The sequence below is a fragment of the Miscanthus floridulus genome, chromosome 9 (assembly GCF_019320115.1).
Source record: "Miscanthus floridulus cultivar M001 chromosome 9, ASM1932011v1, whole genome shotgun sequence".
NCBI lineage: Eukaryota > Viridiplantae > Streptophyta > Magnoliopsida > Poales > Poaceae > Miscanthus > Miscanthus floridulus.
In genome coordinates this window covers 9,151,091-9,175,028 of record NC_089588.1, presented here as the reverse complement: position 1 = coordinate 9,175,028, position 23,938 = coordinate 9,151,091, and the positions used below count along the sequence as shown (strand labels likewise).

The 23,938-nt window shown below is 50.2% G+C and overlaps 1 protein-coding gene and 1 long non-coding RNA gene across 2 annotated transcripts; one reads left to right on the top strand and one right to left on the bottom strand.

Annotated features, from left to right (window-relative positions):
- Positions 1-1,989: 1,989 nt before the first annotated feature.
- Positions 1,990-2,825, top strand: LOC136481307 (uncharacterized). Its single transcript, XM_066478667.1, has one exon. The coding sequence runs from the start codon at positions 2,006-2,008 to the stop codon at positions 2,621-2,623; it is 618 nt and encodes a 205-aa protein (XP_066334764.1). The 5' UTR covers positions 1,990-2,005; the 3' UTR covers positions 2,624-2,825.
- Positions 2,826-22,072: 19,247 nt separating this feature from the next.
- LOC136481306 (uncharacterized) lies at positions 22,073-23,938 on the bottom strand. The gene is made up of 2 exons (XR_010764666.1): positions 23,490-23,938; positions 22,073-22,561 (listed from the first exon to the last, which is right to left on the bottom strand). It is a non-coding gene; the product is annotated as an uncharacterized lncRNA (long non-coding RNA).

The window sequence follows — 23,938 nt, the reverse complement described above, 5'->3', positions numbered from 1 at the left end:
AAGTTGATTTCTTACCTAGATCCTACTGAGTGCTGGCTGAAATCTGGACACAAAAAGAAGCATTCGATAACATCAAGGGACAAAACTCAGGAATATCTTACAATGGGGGAGGTCTGCAAGTAATAATATATAGCAAACGTTGCTTTCCATATGACAAATTAAAATAAATACTGAATGTGTAATTAAACTGTTAGTTTACTAATTGTTTTGAGCCACTAAAACTTATATACAGGATATAATGTCTGGAAGCAAGATATAAATATATACAATAGTACAATAAAAGCAACAATTGATGTCCCGAACATATCATTTCTAAAGACAAGTCTAGTAATAAATAATTAATTACGGACACAAAAAATGCAATTGTATTGAAACGGCACAACATGTAATCAGATAATAATTTTTTTTAGTTCAATATTATTGCCACTAACTATACCTGAGTAGATAAGTTTTGGACTGCAAGATCAGTTGTTGGCTGGCTTCTCGGTAATTCAGTAGTGGCACCGTCCCCTTAGTTCGTCATCGCTGCATGGCATCAGTCGAAATATTCTGCAGAAAGTTTCACGAGGTAGATGCGGACCAGCACCGCCGTGGAGATGTCGCGCATGGGGTCGTCGATGTTATAGCCGCGGACGCCGCAGCCGGTGTCGAGGAGACGGAGGCCTGCCCTAGCGCCGAGGGAGTCCGCGCCGACCACCAACCTCGTGGAGTCGTGAATGCGCGTGGGAAGATGCGGTTGTTGATGGGCGAAGGAAACGGCACAGGAGAGGATTCGTAGCCTCGTAGGGAGAGGAAATCACCGACGCGGGTACACGCTCTGGGTAGGTTTGGCGCGCGAAAAAAAAAACGGAGCGGAGGAGAGATCAGTAACCGATCACAGCAGGGAAAGGTGTTTCGTCGTATAAGTAAGGTCCTTCTCGCTTTAGGGTGCGCCTGTCAGATCTATCTCAAGCGCTAGATATAAAATTGAAACACATCCAAGGGTGGAGACCTTAGGTGGGTAGAGGGCTTTTAGGTGACAGGTATTTTATAATTCCTTCGCTCTTTTATAGTATAGAATAGATAGATATAGATTAGTGCCAACAGTAACCTGTCAAGCCAGGTTTGGGTAATCCTTAGTATGGCTGTGGCTGGGTGCGTGGACAGTTTGGTTGGGAGTTGTCTGGGGAGAGTGAGTTACCAACTTCAGTTTGTTAGTGCCTGGGAGTGCAAGCAGATGGTTGAGTCTTCCTGGGAAATTTGGTGGAGCTCACTCCATGACTCCATGCAGGTTTTAGACCAAGGTGTTCTAAGCCTTGTTCTCGAAAAAAATAAGTGTGCCTGTATGGGGTCCAGGTTCAGCATAATTGCCATGTCCTCAGGTTTGGTGCAGAGTTGTTCGTGCTAATCAAGGGATGGTGCCAGCACCTGAAAGATGGTTTTCTGAAATGGAAGAAGATATCGGTGGCTAGTTTGTTTGGCTAGTTAGAAGATGAAGGTAGGTTGTGTTGCTGTTCTCCGGAGCCAAGTTTTTGTGGCTAATATTGTTGTACTCCTAGATTGCGAGTAGTCCTTTTAGTATCCTTGCCTAGCTTGGCGGTCTGCCAAATCTAGGGAGCCGTTTGCTCCGCTAGTGCATGTAATTCTCTCTTCTCCTTAGTAATATATGCCAGCTATGTTCCGGATCTTTAAAAAAAAAGCTATCCAAAATGCATGGTGGATCATACATATGTGGCTGTCGTTGGTTATAATTGGACGATAAATATATATAATGTCCCAAAATGGCACTTGAACTAGCTAAAAGACACTTGTGAGGCCGGCCATTCATGACGTCGTTCTCCATGCACTAGAGAGGCATAGATGCAAGGAGAGCCAACAAAGTCAATGCTGCATCCTAAGCCACAAACTCTGAGTGCAAGCCTGCAAAAATAGACGGTGACTGACCTATAAGTAAGGTCCGAAGAAGGTATATATATATGCTCATACAGAGTTCATTGCAACCAACAACGAGTAGCTACTAGCCACCATGGCTTCTTCCTCTACTCATAGCTTCCTGCTGCTTTTCCCCCTCCTACTGCTCCTCTCCACGGTCGTCGACTCCGGTAGCGCGCCAACCCCAGCCCCTGCAGCTACAGCAGAAAAGTACCAGAAATGGTGCCAAGTAGCATCGGATTCTCAGTCGTGCATCAAGGTGATTGAGTCCATCCCTGGGATCCAGGAGGTTGATTACAATAACGCTGGCAAGGTCGCCGACTTGTGCATGCATTTTGCTGCCAATAAGACAACGGAGGCCAAGGGAGCTGCTGACACCTTGCTTGCTGCAGCAAAGGGCAAGCCTTCCAGTTGCCTCAAGGCCTGCGCCACCAACATCAAGTCAATGGCCGAGGTGTTGGTCAATCTCCCTGCTGGGCAGGACGACATGAACGCCTATCTCACCTTTAAGGATGTCAGAGCCAAGTTCAAAGACGAGAAACCACCAGCCTGCGAGAAGGACTGCTGGAACAAGACGTCATCGTCTTCAGCTGACGAGACAGGCATCGTGGACAAGTTCCATGATATCTGGAATGTGGCCAAAGTTGGGAATATGCAGATTAATTATATCTTCCCTTGGCCAGACAGCGACGACGACGATAACATCCTTTAATTAATATCTGTTTTTCTATTCTATTTGTGTCTAATCCGTGTTGTGACAGCTATGACCATGCATGGTGTCATGTGAGATCACATTACTATTTGTATGTTTTGTTCTTTTTATTTTGTTTGAAGACATGGTCGATCTTGGCCACCCAATATTTTGACAAATTATTGTAATTGTAATAAGTTGTGTTATTTATTGCAACAATGTGCGTTATGTTTGATGTTGTATTTATGTCTATGGTAACATTAAGGGGACATATAATATTAATTACACGCACCATGTTTGATGTTGTTCTTTTTATGTCTATTGCGTCAGCTGGGACGGCCTGGAAGCAGCGGCGCGGTGACGGGACACCGAGCTCTCCGCCTGCTGCTCGAGGGCAATGTGAAGGAGCCGCCTTGCCTCATGGAGCCTCTCGTTGTTCTTCGGATCCGGCGTGTCGGAGATGTCTCCGAGGCGACAGGCGGCGGCTACCATGTTGTAGGCCGCGTGGGGGAAGCGCAGCGTGCTGGGCACCCCCGTGCGGTTGTCGTTGTCGCGAAGAGCAGCCTGCTGCTACTCCATCTCCTCCCTCGTTCTCTTGAGCTCGGCTTCGGCGGCGTCGAGATCCACCTGCCAGGACTGGAGGCGCGCATCCTTCTCCTTGAGGTAGGCCGCGTGGCTGGTGGGGCTCAGATCCGGAGGTGTGAGGTCAGGAGCATCGTCGGCGGCAGCCCCGTCGTTGATGAAGAAGCACTCGCGGGAGGGAGAGAAGTAGTCGACGTCGTCGGAGTCGTACTCCAGGCCATACCCAGAGAGAACCTCTAGGAAGTTGCGCAGAGAGGGGACATCGGTCCCCGCCGCGCCCGAGAGGATGACGCCACGCGGTGCCTCTCGGCTAGACGAGGTGCTCCAACTCGAGCTGGAACGACGCCGCCGCATTCTGGATCCCGTACAGGAGATCACGGAGGTAGTACCAGAAGCGGTCGGGTGGCGAAAGCACCTCGCCGGTGATAATTTGGTAGTGGACGTTCGCCAGCATGTAGAATATCTAGGCGTTGTTCCGACACAGTGGGGTTCGGGCCTAGCCCTGAGCCAGATCTGCCGGGCGAGGACCTCGAGGTCCGCTCCCACCAGCGCGGTCTCCTTGAGGGGGTGAAGCTCGCCGTAGCAGTCGGCGACGTAGTCCAAGCTCCCAAAGTTGAGAACTTGGCCGAGGATGAAGGCGCCAGCGGCGACGACGATCTTGCCTGAGAAGCAGACGCCGCCTTCTGGGGCAGCACCGCCTGCTTCAGCGACGAGGCGGGTGGCTCCGACCACCATAGAGTCGTAATCACACTCGACGCGCTCCCCTACCTGGCGCGCCAGCTGTCGTGGGTTCGTTGCCGTGGCAAGCATCGTGATTGTTCGTTGGATGTCGGAAGTGTGGGTCTCCGGTGGCTCGGGTACTCAAAAACACAAGGGAGACATAGCGGTTTATCCTGGTTTCGGGCTATCGAGGCCCTACGTCCAGCAGTTAGGTGTTCTACGTGTTCAGGAGCACCCAAGTCGGGGGTTACAACGGAGGAGAACTGGGGATTTGGTAGAGGATCGCTCGGTGCTATCCTATGGCTCGTCGGCGGTGAGGTTTCTTCCCGGCGAGTGAGGAATCGGCCCTGTCTTCTAGCTGGGTGGCCGAGGGGAACACTCCGTTGTTCCTCTTGCTTCTCGGGATAGGATCTCTCTCTGGTGACCAATCGGGCTCTCATGCTCTGTTCTGTTGCCCTCTCGGCCCCCTTCTCCCTCTCTATGGGAGACGACCCTCCCCTTATATTTTGAGGAAGGTTGGGTACAAGTCGATTTGGTGTTTCGGTCTATGGTCTTCATGCACCGAGTTCAGGAGGGTGCTGCCGCGGCATGGATGGACCTCGGCTTCGTTGTCTATTGAGGAGCTAGAGGAGCTACTGGCGCCACCTGACACTATTGTCATCGCCTGGCACTTGACAGTTAGGGGTTGTTTGCTGCGGTCCAACCTCCCCCAGGTGAACCTTCTCGAGGCCTCCTTGGCCGCGAAGGAGCCTCGACCTGAGGGGCTGATGAGTGGGCCCTAAAGACCTACCATCCCTAGAGTCAGTGAAGCTGCTTGTTGTGTTGCGTCACGCTGATTGCGTGACCCTGTCGGAGGAGCGATGGATAGCGCCTCGCATCCATTTGTCTTGGAGGCACTGCGGAATCTCTACGCCCGCCGGGCTTCGAATGCTCGATGGGGTTGATAGCTTAGGATGCTGCCCGGACGCCCGGGCGCTAGCTTGGGCCTGTGCTGGGTCGGAGTCAAGCTCGGGCCATCGTCGCTTGGCATCCTGGGCCCTCTCGAGCCCCGAGTAGCAGCGGCAGACGCGCTCGGGCTAGGCCTAAGTCCTTCCAGAGGGTGCGCGCGAGCATACTCGATGGGTATAGCCCCCGAGCGATCTGTGAGATTGGTCGGGGGTCCGTCAATCGGCAATTCCTTACCGGGGAGTTAGCGCACCCCTAGGTTTAACTCTCGTCAACTAGTTTAGCTCAGCTTTTCAATTAGAATATAATTTGACTAAATTAATATCATTCGCATGGTTTTGTTTAAGTAAAAATCAATCAAGCCTATAGTCTTTTCTTATATATTATAAATCATTCGGTAGTCATCTCTTTTGCACCATAGTTCTGTTTTCGGTGTTTCTTGCGTCCCTATGACTGTAGCAATGAGCCACTCTTTTAGCATGCTATATTCAAGCTTTGGCTTTGATTGGTGAACTTTTCTTAGTTGTTTTTGCACTACAAGAAATGTGTGGTTTCTTGACGTATTTAGTATGACAACATGTCATAATGTCATTATATCATCCAGTTTATGACATTCTGTTTTAGGCATTTTGACTTAGTGAAAATAAAAAGTTGCTTGGGCTGCGCAATCATAAAAAAATATGGGCAAAAAAATAAAAATGAAATAATGGACTAGGCAATATCAACCCTAAAAAAGCTTGTGGCCCATGAAGAGGCTACCTGCTATGTGGGCTTTAGTAGGCCAAAATTCATTTTGTGACTTTTTTTTCCTGCCATGTCAGTGCCATGTCAGCTTTTGATCCTACGTGGCATTTGCCCATGTGGCAAGGCCTAGGATTTTGTGACTATAAACCAAAGTCATAAACCTTTATGACACTAAAATCCATTGTCATAAGCTTGTGACAATAAATATACAAACGTCACATAATCAATTTGTGACGGCGGTTTTTTGACGTTTGAATTTTCGTCAACTGAAAGTCATAAATCTTAAGTTGATGATATTAATTCCATATATTTTGACATAAATAGAATGTAAAAAAACCACATATTTCTTGTAGTGTTGTTTTATGTACTTGTATGTTTCACTACCGGAGTGAGGAAGTTTGCCGTGTGCCCACGGCACACGGCGAAGCCCAAAAAACACTCGGCAAAGCCTTTGCCGAGTGTTACACTCGGCAAACGGCACTCGGCGTACACAGAGTCGGCAAACGTTTCTTTGCCGAGTGTTTTTTATCGGGCGCTCGGCAAAGACTTTGCCGAGTGTTTTTTGGGCACCGACACTCGGCAAAAAAATTCGAAAAATATAAAAAAAACCACCGCTACCGCCACCCCACGGCTCGTCCTGCCGTTGCTCTCCACCGCCACCACGTGGCTCGCCCCACAGCCGCCGCCACCATGCGGCAAGCCCCGCCGCTGCTCGCCACCGCCACCACGCAGCTCACCCCGCCACTGTTCACCCGCCGCTGTCACCACCGTCCGGCTGGCCCGCCGCTTCCCACCCGGGCTGCCGCCACCGCCACCACCTGTGCAAAAAAAGAGAGGGAGGGAGATGGGGGAGAAGGAGGGAGATGGTGGCGTCGGGAGGGAGGGGAGGGGCGGCGCCGGGAGGGAGGGTGGAGAGGGAGAGGGAGGGAGGGGAGAGGGTGGCGTCGGGAGAGGGAGATGAGGGAGGGGAGGGGGCAGCATCGGGAGAGGGAGGGGAGGGGCGGCGGGAGAGGGTGGGAGGGAGGGGGCGGCGAACGGGTGCTTTTATAATGTGTCGAGTTTGCCGAATATCGGATCGAGGACACTTGGCAAAGCTGGCTTTGCCGAGTGTCAGATCACAACACTCGACAAGCTAATCTTTGCCGAGTGTCTAGGGTTTGGGGCACTCGGCAAATATATTATTTATTTTTTATTTCATAGTTTCCCATAACGTGTGTTTCCTTTTTTGTTTGATGTACTTTGAAAATACCTTATCAAATTGACTCAACAATATATATATATGATTTTTTACGAATATGATTCCATTATTTTATACAGTTACAGCTCAAATTTAATTTATATCAATTAAAATTCTATAATTGCACTTAATAAATTAAAATTATCAAACGGATCAAAAAAATTACCAAAATTTCACATGAAACAATCTATGTTCTCTATTACCTATACAAAAAGTTTTGAAGTCAAACCCCAATTCGACCATCCCTTTAACTCCAAATCTTATTGATTCCTTCTCAACGCTATGATTCTTCTTCTGAGATGCTTCGGTTTGTAAACATCGTACGTGACAAATTGTGCGAAACCTTCTCAATTTTTTACCACAGCCTCCACGTATGATATCATCATATCATGACAAATCTCATGATTTTTAGACTTCATTTGCTTTTTTTAGAATTGAAAAACCATGCGGCCACACGTTCGTGGTCGTGTTTCCTGAACAAGATGTTCGAAATTTCTTTTCATTTCCTGGGTAAGGCGACACACTGGACTCAATAACATGAATATTAATTTTCTACTCATTTTATTCTATTATTTGAATCACTTACAGTTCAAATTTGACTAATACAAAAAAAATCCTAGAAATACAATAAATTAATTAAATATAGCAAACAGATTCATAAATATACCAAATTTTAACATGGAATACCACATGTTGTATGTTGAGAGTAAAAAAAGTTTCAAGGTCAGAAGAGAAAAAAAATAAAATTATTTGTCGAGTGCCAAATAGTTACACTCGGCAAACATATTTCTTTGCCGAGTGTCTAGTTTTGCTGAGTGTTTTTTTTTCTAGTTTACCGAGTGTCGAACTTTGCCGAGTGTTTTTTGCATCGTTTGCTGAGTGCATTTATTTTGTCGAGTGTTTTTTCACAGCACTCGGCAAAGGGCTTGTTTGCCGAGTGCCCAAGGAAATGCACTCGGCAAACATAAAAACACTCGGCAAATAGCTGGTTTCCGGTAGTGTTGGCTCTAGTTGCTTGGTGTTGCTACGAGTAGAAGGAGAACCGTTCGTAAACACTGGAGACCAAAAGCTGTAGAATGAAAGATGAAGTTTGAAGATTCTCTAAGCAAGTTTCTTTGAGTGACAAGCAAGTGTAAAGAAGGAAGTATAATATGAGGTTCTCCTAGATACCTAATAACCTTAATGTCACTACACTCATCTATGCATGTGTCTAATTTGATCAACCTTTAAGGTCTTATCCTAGCTATTATTTTCCTGATCCTTGATACATATGAGGTTTATGCGTATGTGCAGTTTTGCTAGTTGCTCTACTTAATAATGAATCCAGGCAGGTACGGAGATTCCTCACCGCCTACCCATTCAACAGGTGCGAGGCCCTATCGGCCACTTCTTCGACAATGTCAAGCAACTGGCATGACACATCAGAACAAACGGCTTCACTAACTCTAGGGGCAGCGGGCTCTAGGGCCCACCCATCAGGCCCCTTAGGCGAGGGCTCCTTCACGGCCAAGGAATCCTTGAGAAGGTTCACCTGGGGGAGGCCTCACCGTAGCAGACAGCCCCTGATGGTCAAGTGCCAGGCGGTGGCAGCGGTGTTAGGTGGCAGCTGTAGCTCCATCGACTCCTCCCTACGCGACAAGGCAAGGTCCATCCACGCCGTGGCAAGGTACTCGTGCACCCCGGTGTACGTGGACCAAAGAACAGAACCCAAGCCGACTTGTACTCGACCCCTCCTTGGAATATAAGGTGAGGGTCAGCTCCCATAGAGGTGAAGGATCAAACAGTAGATGATTCCCAACTAGACCGATTTGACAACCCAGCTAGAGAAGGCCGGTTCCTTACTCGCAACGAAAGAACACCTCCGACGAGCCGTAGGATAGAACCAAGCAATCCCCTACCAAACTCTCGATCTCTATTGTTGTAACCACCGATTTGGGTGCTCCTCAACATGAAGAACACGATACTGCTGGACGTAGTGCTCAGAAGCCCAAACCGGGATAGATCGCCATGTCTCTCGTGTTTTTGAGTGTTCGAGCCACCGGAGACCCACACATCGACTTTTGACGAACAACCACGATGCTTGTCGTGGTTACGAACCCGCGACGGCCGGCAAGCCAGGTAGGAGAGCACGTCGTGTGTGATTACGACTCTACGATGCCTAGAGCCACCCGCCTCGTTGCCGGAGCAAGCGGCATCGCCCTAGAAGGCGGCATGCGCTTCACCGGTGAAGTCATCATCGCCGTCGGCGCCTTCGCTCCCGGCCAAGTTCTTAACTTTGGGAGCCTGGCCTACGTCGCCGACTGCAGCGATGAACTTCACACCCTCGAGGAGACCGCGCCGGTGGGCATTGAGTCCCCGGCGTCGTATCCTTCGTCGGGCCTCTTGGGAGTGGACCTCGAGGTCCTCGCCCGGTAGATCCGACTCGGTCTGGGCCCAAACCCCATCTTGTCGGAGTGCCACCAGATGTTCTACATGCTGGCAAATGTCCACTACCAGATCGACGTCGAAGAGGTGCTGCCACCGCCTGACCGGTTCTGGTACTTACTCCCGTACCTCCCGTATGGGATCTAGAACACTGCGGCATCGTTCCAACTTAAGTAGGAGCAGCTCGTCAGCCGGGAGGCACCAGCGTCATCATCCTCTCAGGCGCGGCGGGGACCGACGTCCCCTCTCTGCGCAACTTCCTCGAGATCCTCTTGGGATTGGGACCAGAGTACGACTCCAACGATGCCTACGACTTCTCTCCGCCACGCGAATGCTTTATCATCGGTGACGGGGCCGGTACCGACACCGCTCCTGAGCTCACGCCTCTAGATCTGAACCCCACCAGTCGTGCAGCCTATCTCAAGGAGAAGGCTGCATGCCTCCAGGCTTGGCAGGACGTCCTCGACGCCGCCCAAGCAGAGCTCGAGAGGAGAAGGAAGGAGATGGAGCTGCGCAGGCCAACCTGTGCGACCACGATGACCGCGCGGGGCCTCCCGACCTACTGCGCAGCTTGCTCTAAGAAAGAAGGCTAAAGGCGATGGTATCTTCCTATCAACCGAGCTCCGACAAGCTCCCGGGCACGACTCATGGCCACGATGGCTCAGCTGGCCCCCCTGCTCGGATACTGGGCTCTGCAGAAGGAACCGACCCGGCCGAGGCGCGTCCCGACCGTTCCCCCCCAAGGGAAGGCCTCGGCCGAGCCACTGGCCCAGGACCACGGCGCCCGCGGCAGGACAAGGGAGCTCGGCCCTCGACGCCAACGACGCGTCCATGGGGCAAACTGAAAGCTACGTGGCTAGAGGAGATGTTTCATGGAAGAGTGGAAAGCAGTCTGTCATTTCTACTTCCACTATGGAGGCTGAATTTATGGCATGCTTTGAGGCTACTATTCAATCACTGTGGCTGCGGAAATTTGGGTCCAGTCTTCAGATTATTGACAATATTGATAGACTGCTAAACATACACTGTGATAACGCCGCCGTTGTCTTCTTCTCCAAAAATGATAGGTACTCGAAAGGAGCAAAACATATGGATTTAAAGAACTGCAAAAGAAAAGAGTATCAACTGAGCATATTGGTACTAGTCCGATGATTGCAGATCCGCTAACAAAGGGATTGCCGCAAAAGACTTTCATTGGCCATGTCGAAAGAATAAGCATTATGGACAAAAATTCTTGTGGGTTGCCACTACTCTTATGATCAGAACAAATTAGTGACAAAAGTTCTACGAATCCAGTTGCATAAGAATAAGAGGATGACAACTTTTATGCATATCGGCTAGCGGTGAGTAGAACAAATTATGGTGAGTAGAATCCAGTGGTCACCGCTACCACAATAATTCTTGTGGTGCTATTTTTACCATTTCTAGTGATAAAAAGGGCATGCATATATGCGCGTTGCTAGCCATTAACTTTGAGTGGTAATTAAGCAAAATAATGCATGCATGCGTTTGTGGCTATTCACTTCGGAGTGGTAATTAAGGTGAGTACTAGACCACATAATTTATGCAGTAATAAATGATAGTAAAAAGACATGAATAGTGCTTGAAATATCATGCATATATAAATCTCACGATTCAGCATGAGCTAGCATGTATATATAAGTGGCTGGCTCGCCTTCATATGAAGTGCTCTGGTTAGAAAAAGTAAAAGATAATACACATGATAGTGGACTGGTTCTTTTATCATCAAGTGAACGAGAAAGATAAGAAGGAAGAGGGGAGAGAAACATTTCTAAGATGCAAGGAGCCAACATGGCACACGGTGATTTTGCGTTGTTTAGCACATGAATGATTTATTTGTGCTACGCACATATGAAAGATTTGTTTTGGTTAAATAATCAATATAATTTGTGCTAAAACGATCCTTTGAGCTTCCGCGAATTTGTGCAAATGCAGAATTCCCAGCTTTGTCGAGTGCCAGGGTCAGGGCACTCGGCAAAGAGGCTAATTTTTTTTTTGATTCTATATTCACAAACACAGCATATAAGAGATATATATAACATCTGTGACATCACAAACACAATATAGCACATATATATCACATCCATCTCATCACAAAGGCAATACCACATATATATCACATGTCGATCACACAATATCTCACATACACGACATCACAAGCATAATAGGTCCAATATCCATCGAAACAAGTCGATAGTCGATCATAGTGCATCACATGTCCATCAAGCGGTGAAAAAGAGATACAAACTACAGGTGGGGAGGAAACTGAGTGCCTGGTGAAGGAAAAGTGTCATCGCCTGCTTGCGCCTGAGATGGGTTATTCGAACCCGCCGATGGAGGCTGCATAAAGGACAAGAGATTGCATCTGTTAGAGTGGTCATCTAATGAAAGCACTAGTCGAAGCAATTTGCACTACTACACAAACTTTACTGGAGGCGGGCGTTTTCGGTTTTCCGCGGCGGGCAAAGCCGTCCGCCGCGGCCTAGAGGCCACAGTAAATCGTGGCTTAACCGCGGCGGGCGGTGTAACGTGCCCGCCGTGGTAAATATACTTTTACCACGGCGGGCACGTTAGGATGCCCACCGCGGTTAATCGTTTAAAAAATAAAAAAAAACAGGAACCCGCCGGCGAGCCCATTCTCGAGCCCATCGACGAGCTCGTCCCAGCCCAATACTGGAGCCACCGCACCTCACTGGATCCGCCGCCGGGGTCTCCTCCTCGCCGGATCCGCCGCCGGATCTGCGCCGACGCCGTAGGTTGGGGCCGTCTTGCCATGGATCCATGCCGCCGCCGTGTGGATCCATGTCGCGGGAGCAGGGAGTCGACGCGCTCGGCCTGGATCCACGCATCCACCCTAGATCCGCTGTCGTGTGGATCCACGTCGCAGGGAGTCGACGCGGCCGCCTAGATCCGCCGTCGTGTGCCCGTCCCTGCGCCGCGCAGCACCTCGCCTATGAGAGAGAGAGATGAGGGAGGACTGAGAGGAGAGAGAGGGTGGGAGAGAGAGGGAGAGACATACCGGGCGCCCTAGATCCACCGCAGACGCCGTCGCACGGGCCTCGACGAGCGCGCCTCGCTGCCGCCCTGACTCGCCTCACCTCGCCGAGTGCCGCCACGCGTGCCTCGCCGAGCCGAGCACGCCTCACCGCCGCCCTGCCTTGCCTCGCCTCACCGAGCGCCGCCGCGCACGCCTTGCCAAGCCGAGCACCGCCAGGGAGAGGAGGGCAGGGAGCGCGTCGCCGGGGAGAGAGGAGCGGAGGGAGGAGGGCCGCCGGGAGGAGTGTAGGGCAGGGGAGAGAGAGTGGTGCGGCGCGAGAGAGGAGGGGTAGGGCAGGGGCGAGGGAGAGAAGTGTGGTGCGGCACTGAGGACTCACAGTGAAACCCTAGGCTCTTGTATATATACGTGACCTCGGAATTGGACCGTATCTGGGCTCTGGATCGGACCGTATTTACTGCGGCGGGCCTTATAAAATGCCCGCCACGGTAAATCGATTTACCGTGGCGGGCACCTTAAGATGTCTGCCACGGTAAATATGGTATTTTCCGTGGCGGACATCTTAAGGTGCCCGCCACGGTAAATCGATTTACCGTGGTGGGCAAAAGTGCCCGCTGCGGTAAATAAAAAATACCTGCCGCGGTAAATCGTGGGAGTGCAAAAGTGCCCATCACGGAGTGCAAAAGTGCAACGCTGCGCAAAATCGTTTATGTAGTAGTGTTGGTTTCATACTCACAGGACTAGCTATAACTGGCGGCAGCGGTGGAGCGAACTGCGGCACAGCTACACCGTGCATTTGCCCAAAGTTCTGTAGGAACGTCGTAATCTCCGCTAGCTGCTTGGCCTGCCTTTCCCGCTCGGCCCGCTCGGCCTGCTCGGTCCTCGCTGCCAGGTCCCGTAGCTCCAGAGCCATCCTCTCGTTCTCAGCCTGCAACATTTCAATCGAATGTTTCAGTAATGCAAAGGTAACTAAGTTATTTAAAGATCGTATGTCCATACCCCTTCATTCCAAGCTTTGACCAATTCATCAATCACAGGCTCCATGAACACACCCATATTCTTCCCCGGGTGTCCAGGATTTATCAACGTCAAGATCACGTTATGTCGTTGAAAGGCGACGCCAGGGGGGAGATTGAGGGGGATAACAAACATGGATAATGGAGCCACCGCACCTCAACTGGATCCGCCGCCGGGGTCTCCTCCTCGCCGGATCCGCCGCCGGATCTGCGCCGACGCCGTAGGTTGGGGCCGTCTTGCCATGGATCCATGCCGCCGCCGTGTGGATCCATGTCGCGGGAGCAGGAGTCGACGCGCTCGGCCTGGATCCACGCATCCACCCTAGATCCGCTGTCGTGTGTGGATCCACGTCGTCGCAGGGAGTCGACGCGGCCGCCTAGATCCGCCGTCGTGTGCCCGTCCCTGCGCCGCGCAGCACCTCGCCTATGAGAGAGAGAGATGAGGGAGGACTGAGAGGAGAGAGAGGGTGGGAGAGAGAGGGAGAGACATACCGGGCGCCTAGATCCACCGCAGACGCCGTCCGCACGGGCCTCGACGAGCGCGCCTCGCTGCCGGCCCTGACTCGCCTCACCTCGCCGAGTGCCGCCACGCGTGCCTCGCCGAGCCGAGCACTCCTCACCCCGCCCTGCCTTGCCTCGCCTCACCGAGCGCCGCCGCGCACGCCTTGCCAAGCCGAGCACCGCCAGGGAGAGGAGGGCAGGGAGCGCGTCGCCGGGGAGAGAGGAGCGGAGGGAGGAGGGCCGCCGGGAGGAGTGTAGGGCAGGGGAGAGAGAGTGGTGCGGCGCGAGAGAGGAGGGGGTAGGGCAGGGGCGAGGGAGAGAAGTGTGGTGCGGCACTGAGGACTCACAGTGAAACCCTAGGCTCTTGTATATATACGTGACCCTCGGAATTGGACCGTATCTGGGCTCTGGATCGGACCGTATTTACTGCGGCGGGCCTTATAAAATGCCCGCCACGGTAAATCGATTTACCGTGGCGGGCACCTTAAGATGTCTGCCACGGTAAATATGGTATTTTCCGTGGCGGACATCTTAAGGTGCCCGCCACGGTAAATCGATTTACCGTGGTGGGCAAAAGTGCCCGCTGCGGTAAATAAAAAATACCTGCCGCGGTAAATCGTGGGAGTGCAAAAGTGCCCATCACGGAGTGCAAAAGTGCAACGCTGCGCAAAATCGTTTATGTAGTAGTGTTGGTTTCATACTCACAGGACTAGCTATAACTGGCGGCAGCGGTGGAGCGAACTGCGGCACAGCTACACCGTGCATTTGCCCAAAGTTCTGTAGGAACGTCGTAATCTCCGCTAGCTGCTTGGCCTGCCTTTCCCGCTCGGCCCGCTCGGCCTGCTCGGTCCTCGCTGCCAGGTCCCGTAGCTCCAGAGCCATCCTCTCGTTCTCAGCCTGCAACATTTCAATCGAATGTTTCAGTAATGCAAAGGTAACTAAGTTATTTAAAGATCGTATGTCCATACCCCTTCATTCCAAGCTTTGACCAATTCATCAATCACAGGCTCCATGAACACACCCATATTCTTCCCCGGGTGTCCAGGATTTATCAACGTCAAGATCACGTTATGTCGTTGAAAGGCGACGCCAGGGGGGAGATTGAGGGGGATAACAAACATGGGCCAACATGTGTAAGGGGCGGCCATCATGCCATAAGGATTGAACCCATCTGTTGTCAGCGCGACACGTGCATTACGAGCCTCATCGGATTTCAGATGATGTTTGTCATTAAAGCTAGTCCATGCTTCACCATCAGATGAATGTACCATCTTGTCAGGATTGTACCATTTGCCATTCTTGTGCCACGTCATCTGTTTCGCGGTTTCCTCGGTCATGAATAGCCTTTGAAGCCTCGGCACGAAGGGAAGATACCGTAAGACTCGGACAGGTATCTTAAGCTGCCTCTTCTGGCCACCACCATCACCAGACTCTACCTCCAGGAACCTAGAGGCTTTACACTTCGGATAGTACTTTGCCTCCTTGTGTTCTTCTCGAAATAGGACACACCCGTTCGGACAAGCATGTATCTGCTCATACGGCATCTTCAGTGCTTTAAGGAGCTTATGTGCCTCGTACATGGTCTTCGGCAACATGTGGTCCTTTGGAAGCAGGGTGCCAACCACAGCCAACACCTTATCGAAGCCTTCTCGACTCATGTTCAAATCGGACTTCAACCCCATCAAGCAACTAATGGCATCCAGCTGAGAGACCTCAGAATGAGCGTGAAGGGGTTTCGCCGCCGAGTCCATCATGTACTTGAATGCATCTATGGCTGCTTGCATCTCCGCCTCCTCACGTCCTTCAGCAAACTGTGCTTGGTGAACGTCATCTACCATGTCTGCTACCCCGACATCAGCATCGAAAGCCTCGACACGTGGTCTCACCACCTCCTCTCTCATACGATCGGCTTCACCATGGTGGACCCACCGGGTGTAGTTTGGCGTAAACCCATTCTTGTGCAGATGTATACCCATGACTTCCTAGTTTCACATTCTCCTGTTACCACACTTGCTGCAGGGACACAAAGCCATTTTCGGGTATCTAGCGGCCTTGCCAAATGCACGCTTCAAGAAACGATCGGTCTTGTTCATCCATTCAATGCTGACATCACCCTGACTTGTCCGGCCCGTGTACATCCACTAACGGTCCTCCATCCTCTAGCATATATAACATCTCCACAGGTGACCATCAATTGCATCTACGTGGTGTCCCTACTCTCTAATAGGTGAGGATAGGTCCTAATCCCACCGGCGGATGCGTAGATGAGGTTAGTTTCCATGCTCCGCTCCTATCCCAGACAGAATTTCGACAGCACCTCCCCGCTGTTCTCCCGATACACGTCCTGCAAGGGAGAGTGTGTATCTGGAGAACAACAGGGGGTGATGCCGAAACACCGTCTTGGACCGGAGCGGACCATGGAAACTAACCCATCTACGCATCCGCCGGCTGTCCAAAAAACGTGGACAATCCGAAACAGATACGGTCGCAGATATGCAAAGATCTGCATACCTCCAAAGATATCTCTTTTGGACGGGAGACGCCTAACTGGGCTACATCGATCTACGACGACAGACAAGCGAAAAAAGAGGTGATTTATATCTAGGCTGTCGGTGAAGTCAGGCTAGCGGGGCAGTGGCGAGTCGACGCAGTGGTGAGGCGACGTAGTGCAGGAAGACCCGCAACACCGACGAAGACGATCGGGGACCTCCGGGTCACCTCCGACAGGTCCTGCTCTGCAAAAGAAGAAACACGACACTATAAGTTTAAAATTTCGACAGCACCTCCCCTGTACGGGGAGGTTTCCAAAACCTGCAAAAAAACAATGGCACAAAGGCCAACAATCACAAACGGCACGAAGGCCGATAAGCACAGCGGCACGAAGGCCGACATCACAACGGCATGAAGGCCGACAAGCAGAGAAAGGGTGGATATACCTTGCACACGCTCGTAGGCGGTTCGGTGACGGTAGGGGCATCGGTGGGATGGGCACGCGGAGAAGACGGCCGAGGCACCTCCTCCTCCCCTCCACCTCAGCTTCCTCCCCCTCTCCCCTTCTCCTCCTCCTTCCTCTCCTCCTCCTCCTTCCTTTTTCTTCTCTTTTTTCCTTCTCCTTCTCCTTCTTCTTCCTTTTCCTTCTCTTTCTTTCTCCACTTTTTTCTTCCTTCTTCCTGATCTCTTCCTCACACTTCTTCTTCTTACTGCTGCTCCTCCTCCTTCTTCCAAGGCTGGCGGCAAGACCAGGGGAAGACTCACGGGGGCGCGCGGTTCAGCGCCGTGAGGGGGGACGGTCGGCGCACGTCGGCGGTGGCAGGACCGCGGACAGCGGCGGCGGGCCGCGCTAACGGCGGCGGCGAGCGCCTGGGGGAACCGCGCGGTCGGGTGGCGCGGATGGGTGGGGGGGTGCTCGGGGGCGGGGATGCAGGGGCGAGGGCGCGCGGTTGCGGGGGCCTTCACCGGCTGGCCGCGCCAGCGCGCGCGTGTGCCGGCTTCCGCGTGCGGGCGGCGCGACGGGGACGGCGAGGGCGAGCGCCTTGCGAGGCGGGACGTCCGGGGCGGCGTGGGCGGCGAGCGGCGCTGGCGGTCATGGGAATCGCGGCGAAGCGTCCGGCGGCATGGTGGCGGCGGCGTGCGTCGGTACCACGAGCGGAGCGGGCGGGCGCAAGGGAGAAGATAGGGTTCTGGGGTGGGGGGGATTTTGGGCCGGCGGCCCATTTTCTATTGCGCCTTTGCCGAGTGCTCCAGAAAGGGGCACTCGACAAAGAATTTTTTTTATTTTTTTTTAAATCTTTGCCGAGTGCCACGTGCCCTGGCACTCGGCAAAGGCTTCTTTGCCGAGTGCCAAGGATGGCACTCGGCAAATTAATTTTTTTTTGTTTTTTTGGCCCCATATTTTTTGTGGTGCCTTGATACAGTAATTACATCTCCATTTCAAAATTTCGGACAATTTTGAGTTTTTTTACTATATTTCATTAATTATTTTTTTTCGATGAATTTTTTCGAATATTCCAAATTTTAACTGCAGGTACATGGAATAATCGATTTTGGTCATTCAAAAAATGATATTCATGATATTTAGCGTATGTTGAAGCCGTATCCAGGAACTCACATGAAATTACGAGCATCTCGTTGTCGTAACATGACGAGGTACTTGCGGCGAAAGTGTATTTAAATTATATAAAATCCAAACAAAGTCCGAAAATCACAAAACTTGTCGAGGTGTCTTGTTATCACATGCGGAGGCCGTGGTAAAAAATTGAGAAAGTTTCGAGCAAGTTGTGACGTCGGACTAGGAGATGTCTGGTTTTAGGCATCCGACGTCACAACTTGCTCGAAACTTTCTCAATTTTTTACCACGGCCTCCGCATGTGATTAGAAGACACCTCAACAAGTTTCGTGATTTTCGGACTTCGTTTAGATTTTATATAATTTAAATACACTTTCCCCGCAAGTACCTCGTCATGTTACGACAACGAGATGCTCGTAATTTCATGTGAGTTCCTAGATACGGCCTCAACATACGCTAAACATCATGAATACCATTTTTGAATGACCAAATTCCATTATTGCATGTACCTGCAGTTCAAATTTGGAATATTCGAAAAAATTCAACGAAAAAAAATAATTAAGGAAATATAGTAAAAAACTCAAAATTGTCCCAAATTTTGAAATGGAGATGTAATTACTGTAGCAAAACCCCACAAAAAATATGGGGCCAAAAAAACAAAAAAAAATTGCCGAGTGCCACCCTTAGCACTCGGCAAAGAAGTCTTTACCGAGTGCCAGGGCACGTGGCACTCGGCAAATAATTTAAAAAAAATAAAAAAATTCTTTGTCGAGCGCCAAACGGCGGGGCGCTCGGCAAAGGCTGACGGCAGGTGGCCGCCGTCACGCCAGCCACCTTTGCCGACGGCCGGAATTTGCCGAGCGTCCGGCACTCGGCAAATTTTTTTTGCCGACGGCCAATCTTTGCCGGCGCTTGGCAAAGGCAGATTTTTGCCGACGGCCAATCTTTGCCAAGTGCCAAAGGCAGATTTGCCGACGGCATTTCTTTGCCGAGAGCCGCTGGGTCTGGCTCTCGGCAAAGACTGCCTTTGCCGAGTGCCCGATGGAATGCACTCGGCAAACTATTTTGCACTCGGCAAAGTAGTTCTCTCCGGTAGTGGAGTGTCCAAAACATGGGAGTGATCGGTATTGGTATGGACTTTGAGCCAAGTTGTTATTTGGTTGGTTTGGGTGAGCTGCGCTTGCCTGGAAACATGGCATTGGGCTTCTTTTTTGGCTGGAATGGGTGGTGTGGTTTCCGGTTTACCCAAGCTAGCTAAGCTCTGGATCGAGTTGTTCCTGTTGATGGAAATAACGTGGCGCTGTCCATCGGTTGTTGCATCTGGGGCGCGTTTCTCTGCTTGCATATATAATTGCTCGATTCTTCTATTTTTATCTGTCTAAAGCTTTCTTTCTTAGGTCTCGGAAGTTTTCCAACTCTGTCTCTGTGTCGTAGACATTTTCAACTGTCTTAATTTGTTGCCATTTTATTTCTGTTTCTTCAGTGGCTTTATTTTCAATTTTGCTTGGTGTTGCGAGTTGCTCCCCAAACTTGCTTTTCTTTAATTTGGATCGTCCAGCCAGTGTGCTTTAGCAATGTTATTTTGGTGTTAATAAGCTTAGTCCGGATCTAGCTAGTCTTTGCGTTGGGGCTAAGATATTATTGGGTTATGATGACAAAGTAGCTTGCTAGTAGTCGGCCTTATATTAGCTGGAGATTGATCATCACGCGTACGTATGTACGTCCATGAGAACTAATCAACCAACATACATACATACATACATACATATAATAATATATGTACAATTAATTATTGGGTTATGAGAAATAAATAATAAACATGGCTGTCTCGAACGCCCATGCATTCCCATTCCATTACTAGTTCAGAAGCAGAAAATTAAGCATTCAACTGTCTGCATATTACAGTGATGGAGACAGTGCACACAGATTAAACATGGCTGCCTCGCGCCTTACTAGCAAATCGATCGATCGAGATTCGAGACACACACACACAACTACGAGAGAGATCGAGACTGCAAGCTAATGAACCAAGACACGACCGACGAAGATCCATCGATCTGTCCATCGACGAGCTGAGGACGGATCGAAGAACATACTACACACAACAAATTAACTAAACAAAGGCACACACACACAATAAGAACACGAAACTAACAAGTACGTACTACTACTCACTCCGATCCAGCAGACTGCTGCTGAGATTCAGAGGCAGGCAGGCTAGGCAAGATAGCTACTGGTACGTACGGTGCTTCCATGCACGCACAAGCATGGACATGGATCTGTCGTCGTCGCTGATGGAGATGGCCGGACTGCTCGATGATGATGAGGACGGAGGTCGGAGATCGGAGAGGTCGGAGGTCGGAGGTCGGAGGAGCTAGGTCTTGCTAGCACTTGCCCTTGTTGGAGGGGCTGGGCACGCCGGGTCGCGGATCAAGCCGCGTGCGTAGGGGATGATGTCCCTGCCCTCCTTGTCCTTGGGCATCCAGGCGCTGGCGTTGACGAAAGGGTCCGCGGTGTACTGTGCCGCCTCGCCCCAGTCGGTGACGACGCGCACGGCGGTGGTGTTGATGCGGCGGCTCGTGTCGGCGCCTGGCCCGTAGTTGGCGTACTCCAGATACACCACCGTGTCTGCAATGTGGCCGTTGCTCCGGTTCCAATCCACCCAGCCGGTGAAGTTGACGATGGAGCCGAGGAAGGTCTCCATGAAGATCACGTGGGAGTGTTCCTTCCACGGGCGGCCGAGGAAGGTCTCCACCCCCGTGAGGTTCGCGCCCTCGTCGGCGGTGACCGAACAGTTCTGGAACGCAAACCCGGATCTGTCCAAGGGCTTGCTGCGCCCCTGCGCGGTGACCACGTTGCCGGGCTTGCTGGCGCCGGAGCTGCGAACCAGGAGCCGGCAACCGAGGAAGGCCGCCCTGGCGTAGCCGAACACGAAGTCTACGGTGCCGCGGATGTCCGTCTCCAGATACATCTGGTCTCCGGTGTCGGCGTCGAGGGTATCCTGATACCCCTTGATCGAGCACCGGTAGACCACGGAGAAGTGCGATCTTGACAAGAGCGCCACCGCCTGCAGACCCTCACAACTGGATTCAGGTTCTTTGCCGAGTGCCTGAGGCACTCGGCAAAGGCCAAATTGCACTCGGCAAAGCCTTTGCCCAGTGCGGCACTCGGCAAAGAACACACGGCAAAAAATTGATCGGCAAAGACCTCTTTGCCGTTGCCGAGTGCCCCGAGGACACTCGGCAAAGAAAAGCGACCGTCACGGCGCCGGTCCCGTTGACGGTCACTTTGCCGAGTGCCAACCCTGCAGGCACTCGGCAACGATTTTTTTATTTTTTTTTAAAAAAAATTCTTTGCCGAGTGCCAACCCTGCAGGCACTCGGCAAAGATTTTTATTTTTTTAAAAAAAAATTTTTGCCGAGTGCCAACCCTTCAGGCACTCGGCAAATATTTTTTATTTTTAAAAAAAAATTCTTTGCCGAGTGCCAATCCTTCGGACACTCGGCAAAGATTTTTTATTTTTATTTTTACAAAATTTCTTTGCCGAGTGCCAACCCTTCAGGCACTCGGCAAAGATTTTTTTTATTTTTTTTTTAAAATTTCTTTGCCGAGTGCCCTCTGACTGGCACTCGGCAAAGTTTGAATTTTTTTTAAAAAAAAATTTAAATTTTTTAAAAAAATTATATGCATTTTTATGTCATATAAATCGTACTGTTGGGAGTAGCTTATGATCTACATTTTTTAAAACCACAAACCTAACATGCTGCTCTAAACATACTAGAAACTTTTGCACGCTTCGCGGCACCCTACCAATCAGATTGTGAACGCCCATAATTTTTTTGTCATCGTAAATGAATCCAGCTATAACAATCCTGGCAACATTCTTTAAAAGATAAATTTCGGTATCATTATTCCTAAACATTTATATCAACTACTTTAAGCATTGAATCCCAAAGATTACTGGGAAATATTGATTATTTAGCTGGTGCTGGGTAAATTAACCAAACAAACAAACAAATTGACTACTGGAATGTATCTCCTCTTTGGCAACTAACCAAACAAATTGTATGTCCACAATACACTTGATAAATGTAAACAATTGGTGCAGATCCAATCATCCAATTGTTGTTAACTGGATGGATAGACAACCAGACGTGCAATAAATAAACACATACAGATCATATTAAAACAGACTTCATATGATAGACAACCAGCTCAGAATTTCTAGTCATGGCAATGTTTATGTCATCCATCCACTGGGCCTAACTTGAGGTACAAAATTACTGTTTTTGAAGTCGGACAAAGTGTAGACAATCATTTTGAGAAGTCTATAACTCCTCCTAATTGACTCAATCTAAAATATGAAATATGAGTATATAACTCTTTGGAAGCATAAGCAAATTAACTACAATTCTCTAATACATTGTATCACGATATTCAGAATGTAAGAGCCCAAATAATCGATCTTATCTATACTGTACAGTTTCTGCAGAGCCAACAAAACTTGTATATTAGCAAATAACCTGTTTCCAGTAGTGATTGCACGATCTACGTTTAGTTGCTTCTCTTGCACATTCTCTGTCTGGCACTACCCCAACACCTGCATCATAGTGCCTGACTAGTGATCAGACTGAGATCAATAGGTCATGTCTGTTTGATGCTCTGTAAAGTAACCAGCTGCTGTCGAGAAGTCTCATTGCCTGAAATCCTAAAAAATAAGAACAATCATAAATAATATGATGCTATAACAGGAACAGGTATGAGATTTACGCGGAATAAAATTATGAATTGACCAGTTCAAGGCTTGTCAGCAATCTGCATCTTGTTGGCCGAGTCACGGCAAAAGAAAATCACGCCCTAACCGGCAGGCATTGCTGATGAATTGACATAGTTAGGGTAGTAATCTGTTGGGTGCTTGAGGGTAAAACTAGAAACAATTTTTTAATCAAGATTGACGAATAGCAGCAATAGAAATCGCAAGATCAGCTAGCAAATTGGTATAGGTCATAGATGCATGCAGCCCAGGTGTGCAGAGACTCGCACACAGGCACCGAGGAATTTTCATCAAGATCTACTCAAAATAAGAATCAGTAAATCACTTGGAAGATAAAAAAAGGTACGGATCATCTATAACACGAATTGGACCAGCAGAAGCTGCTCGTCTGCCCGAATATGCACTCGAGTCGTCGCACATTATATGGATTAAGCAAATCATATGTCAAGACCACCATGAACTAATTGTCATTGTTGTCTGCATTCATGGGACAATGCTAGAAGGAAAATCGAAATACGTATACAGTGAAGCAATAGTACTCACATATATAATATATTCTAAAGGAATAATCTGTGCTAATCCGATGGGAGTGGCCTCCAGGTTGAACGAGTACCATAATATAGTTACCAGAACGTGTACAGTTGGTTATGATAATTAGAGAATGTCTTCAGTAATTACGAGAAACTATTTACGATAATTAGAGATCGAATGCCTTCAGTAATTTACCATAACTTGTGGGAGCTAATAATATTTACGAGATTTTATATTATGAACTTTCCTACGATATTTGCGAGATCTATATGTCAGAAAGGAAACCAGAGATTTAGAATCAATTATCACTAGAAAGAAAAGAGAGAATCACCAAATCCGTGCCTCCTCGTGGACGAGGCCTGCCCAGGTCCTACATCCGCCATGGCAGAAGGCCGCCCGGGCTGTCCATAGGGACAGCGCCCCCTACCATGCTTGGAGGTGGCCATCAACGCCACGACGGGGAGCTCCGGACTGGCCGCCCCCTCCATGGATTCGTCGTGGACCAGCCCTCGCCCAGATCTGCCATGGGAAGAGGGCTGCTGAGGGTACCGGAGGGAGGGCGCGCCACAGGGCCGTCGGCGAGGTCGACGCCGCAGTGAGGGCACGCCACAGGGCCGCCGGCGAGGTCGACGCGGTGGAGGTCTCTATCGGTCACGCGGTGCAGGTCGACGCCGCAGGGAGCGCGCCACTGTCGCTCAGTGCTGGCGGAGAACGCGAGCAGGGCCGGCCATGGCCTAGCGGGCTGCGCGTCGGAGCTGCGCCGGGCCGCCGTGTGCCGAG

Excerpts from the sequence above, each read along its gene's own strand:
- LOC136481307 (XM_066478667.1), top strand. The coding sequence starts at position 2,006 with ATGGCTTCTTCCTCTACTCATAGCTTCCTGCTGCTTTTCCCCCTCCTA.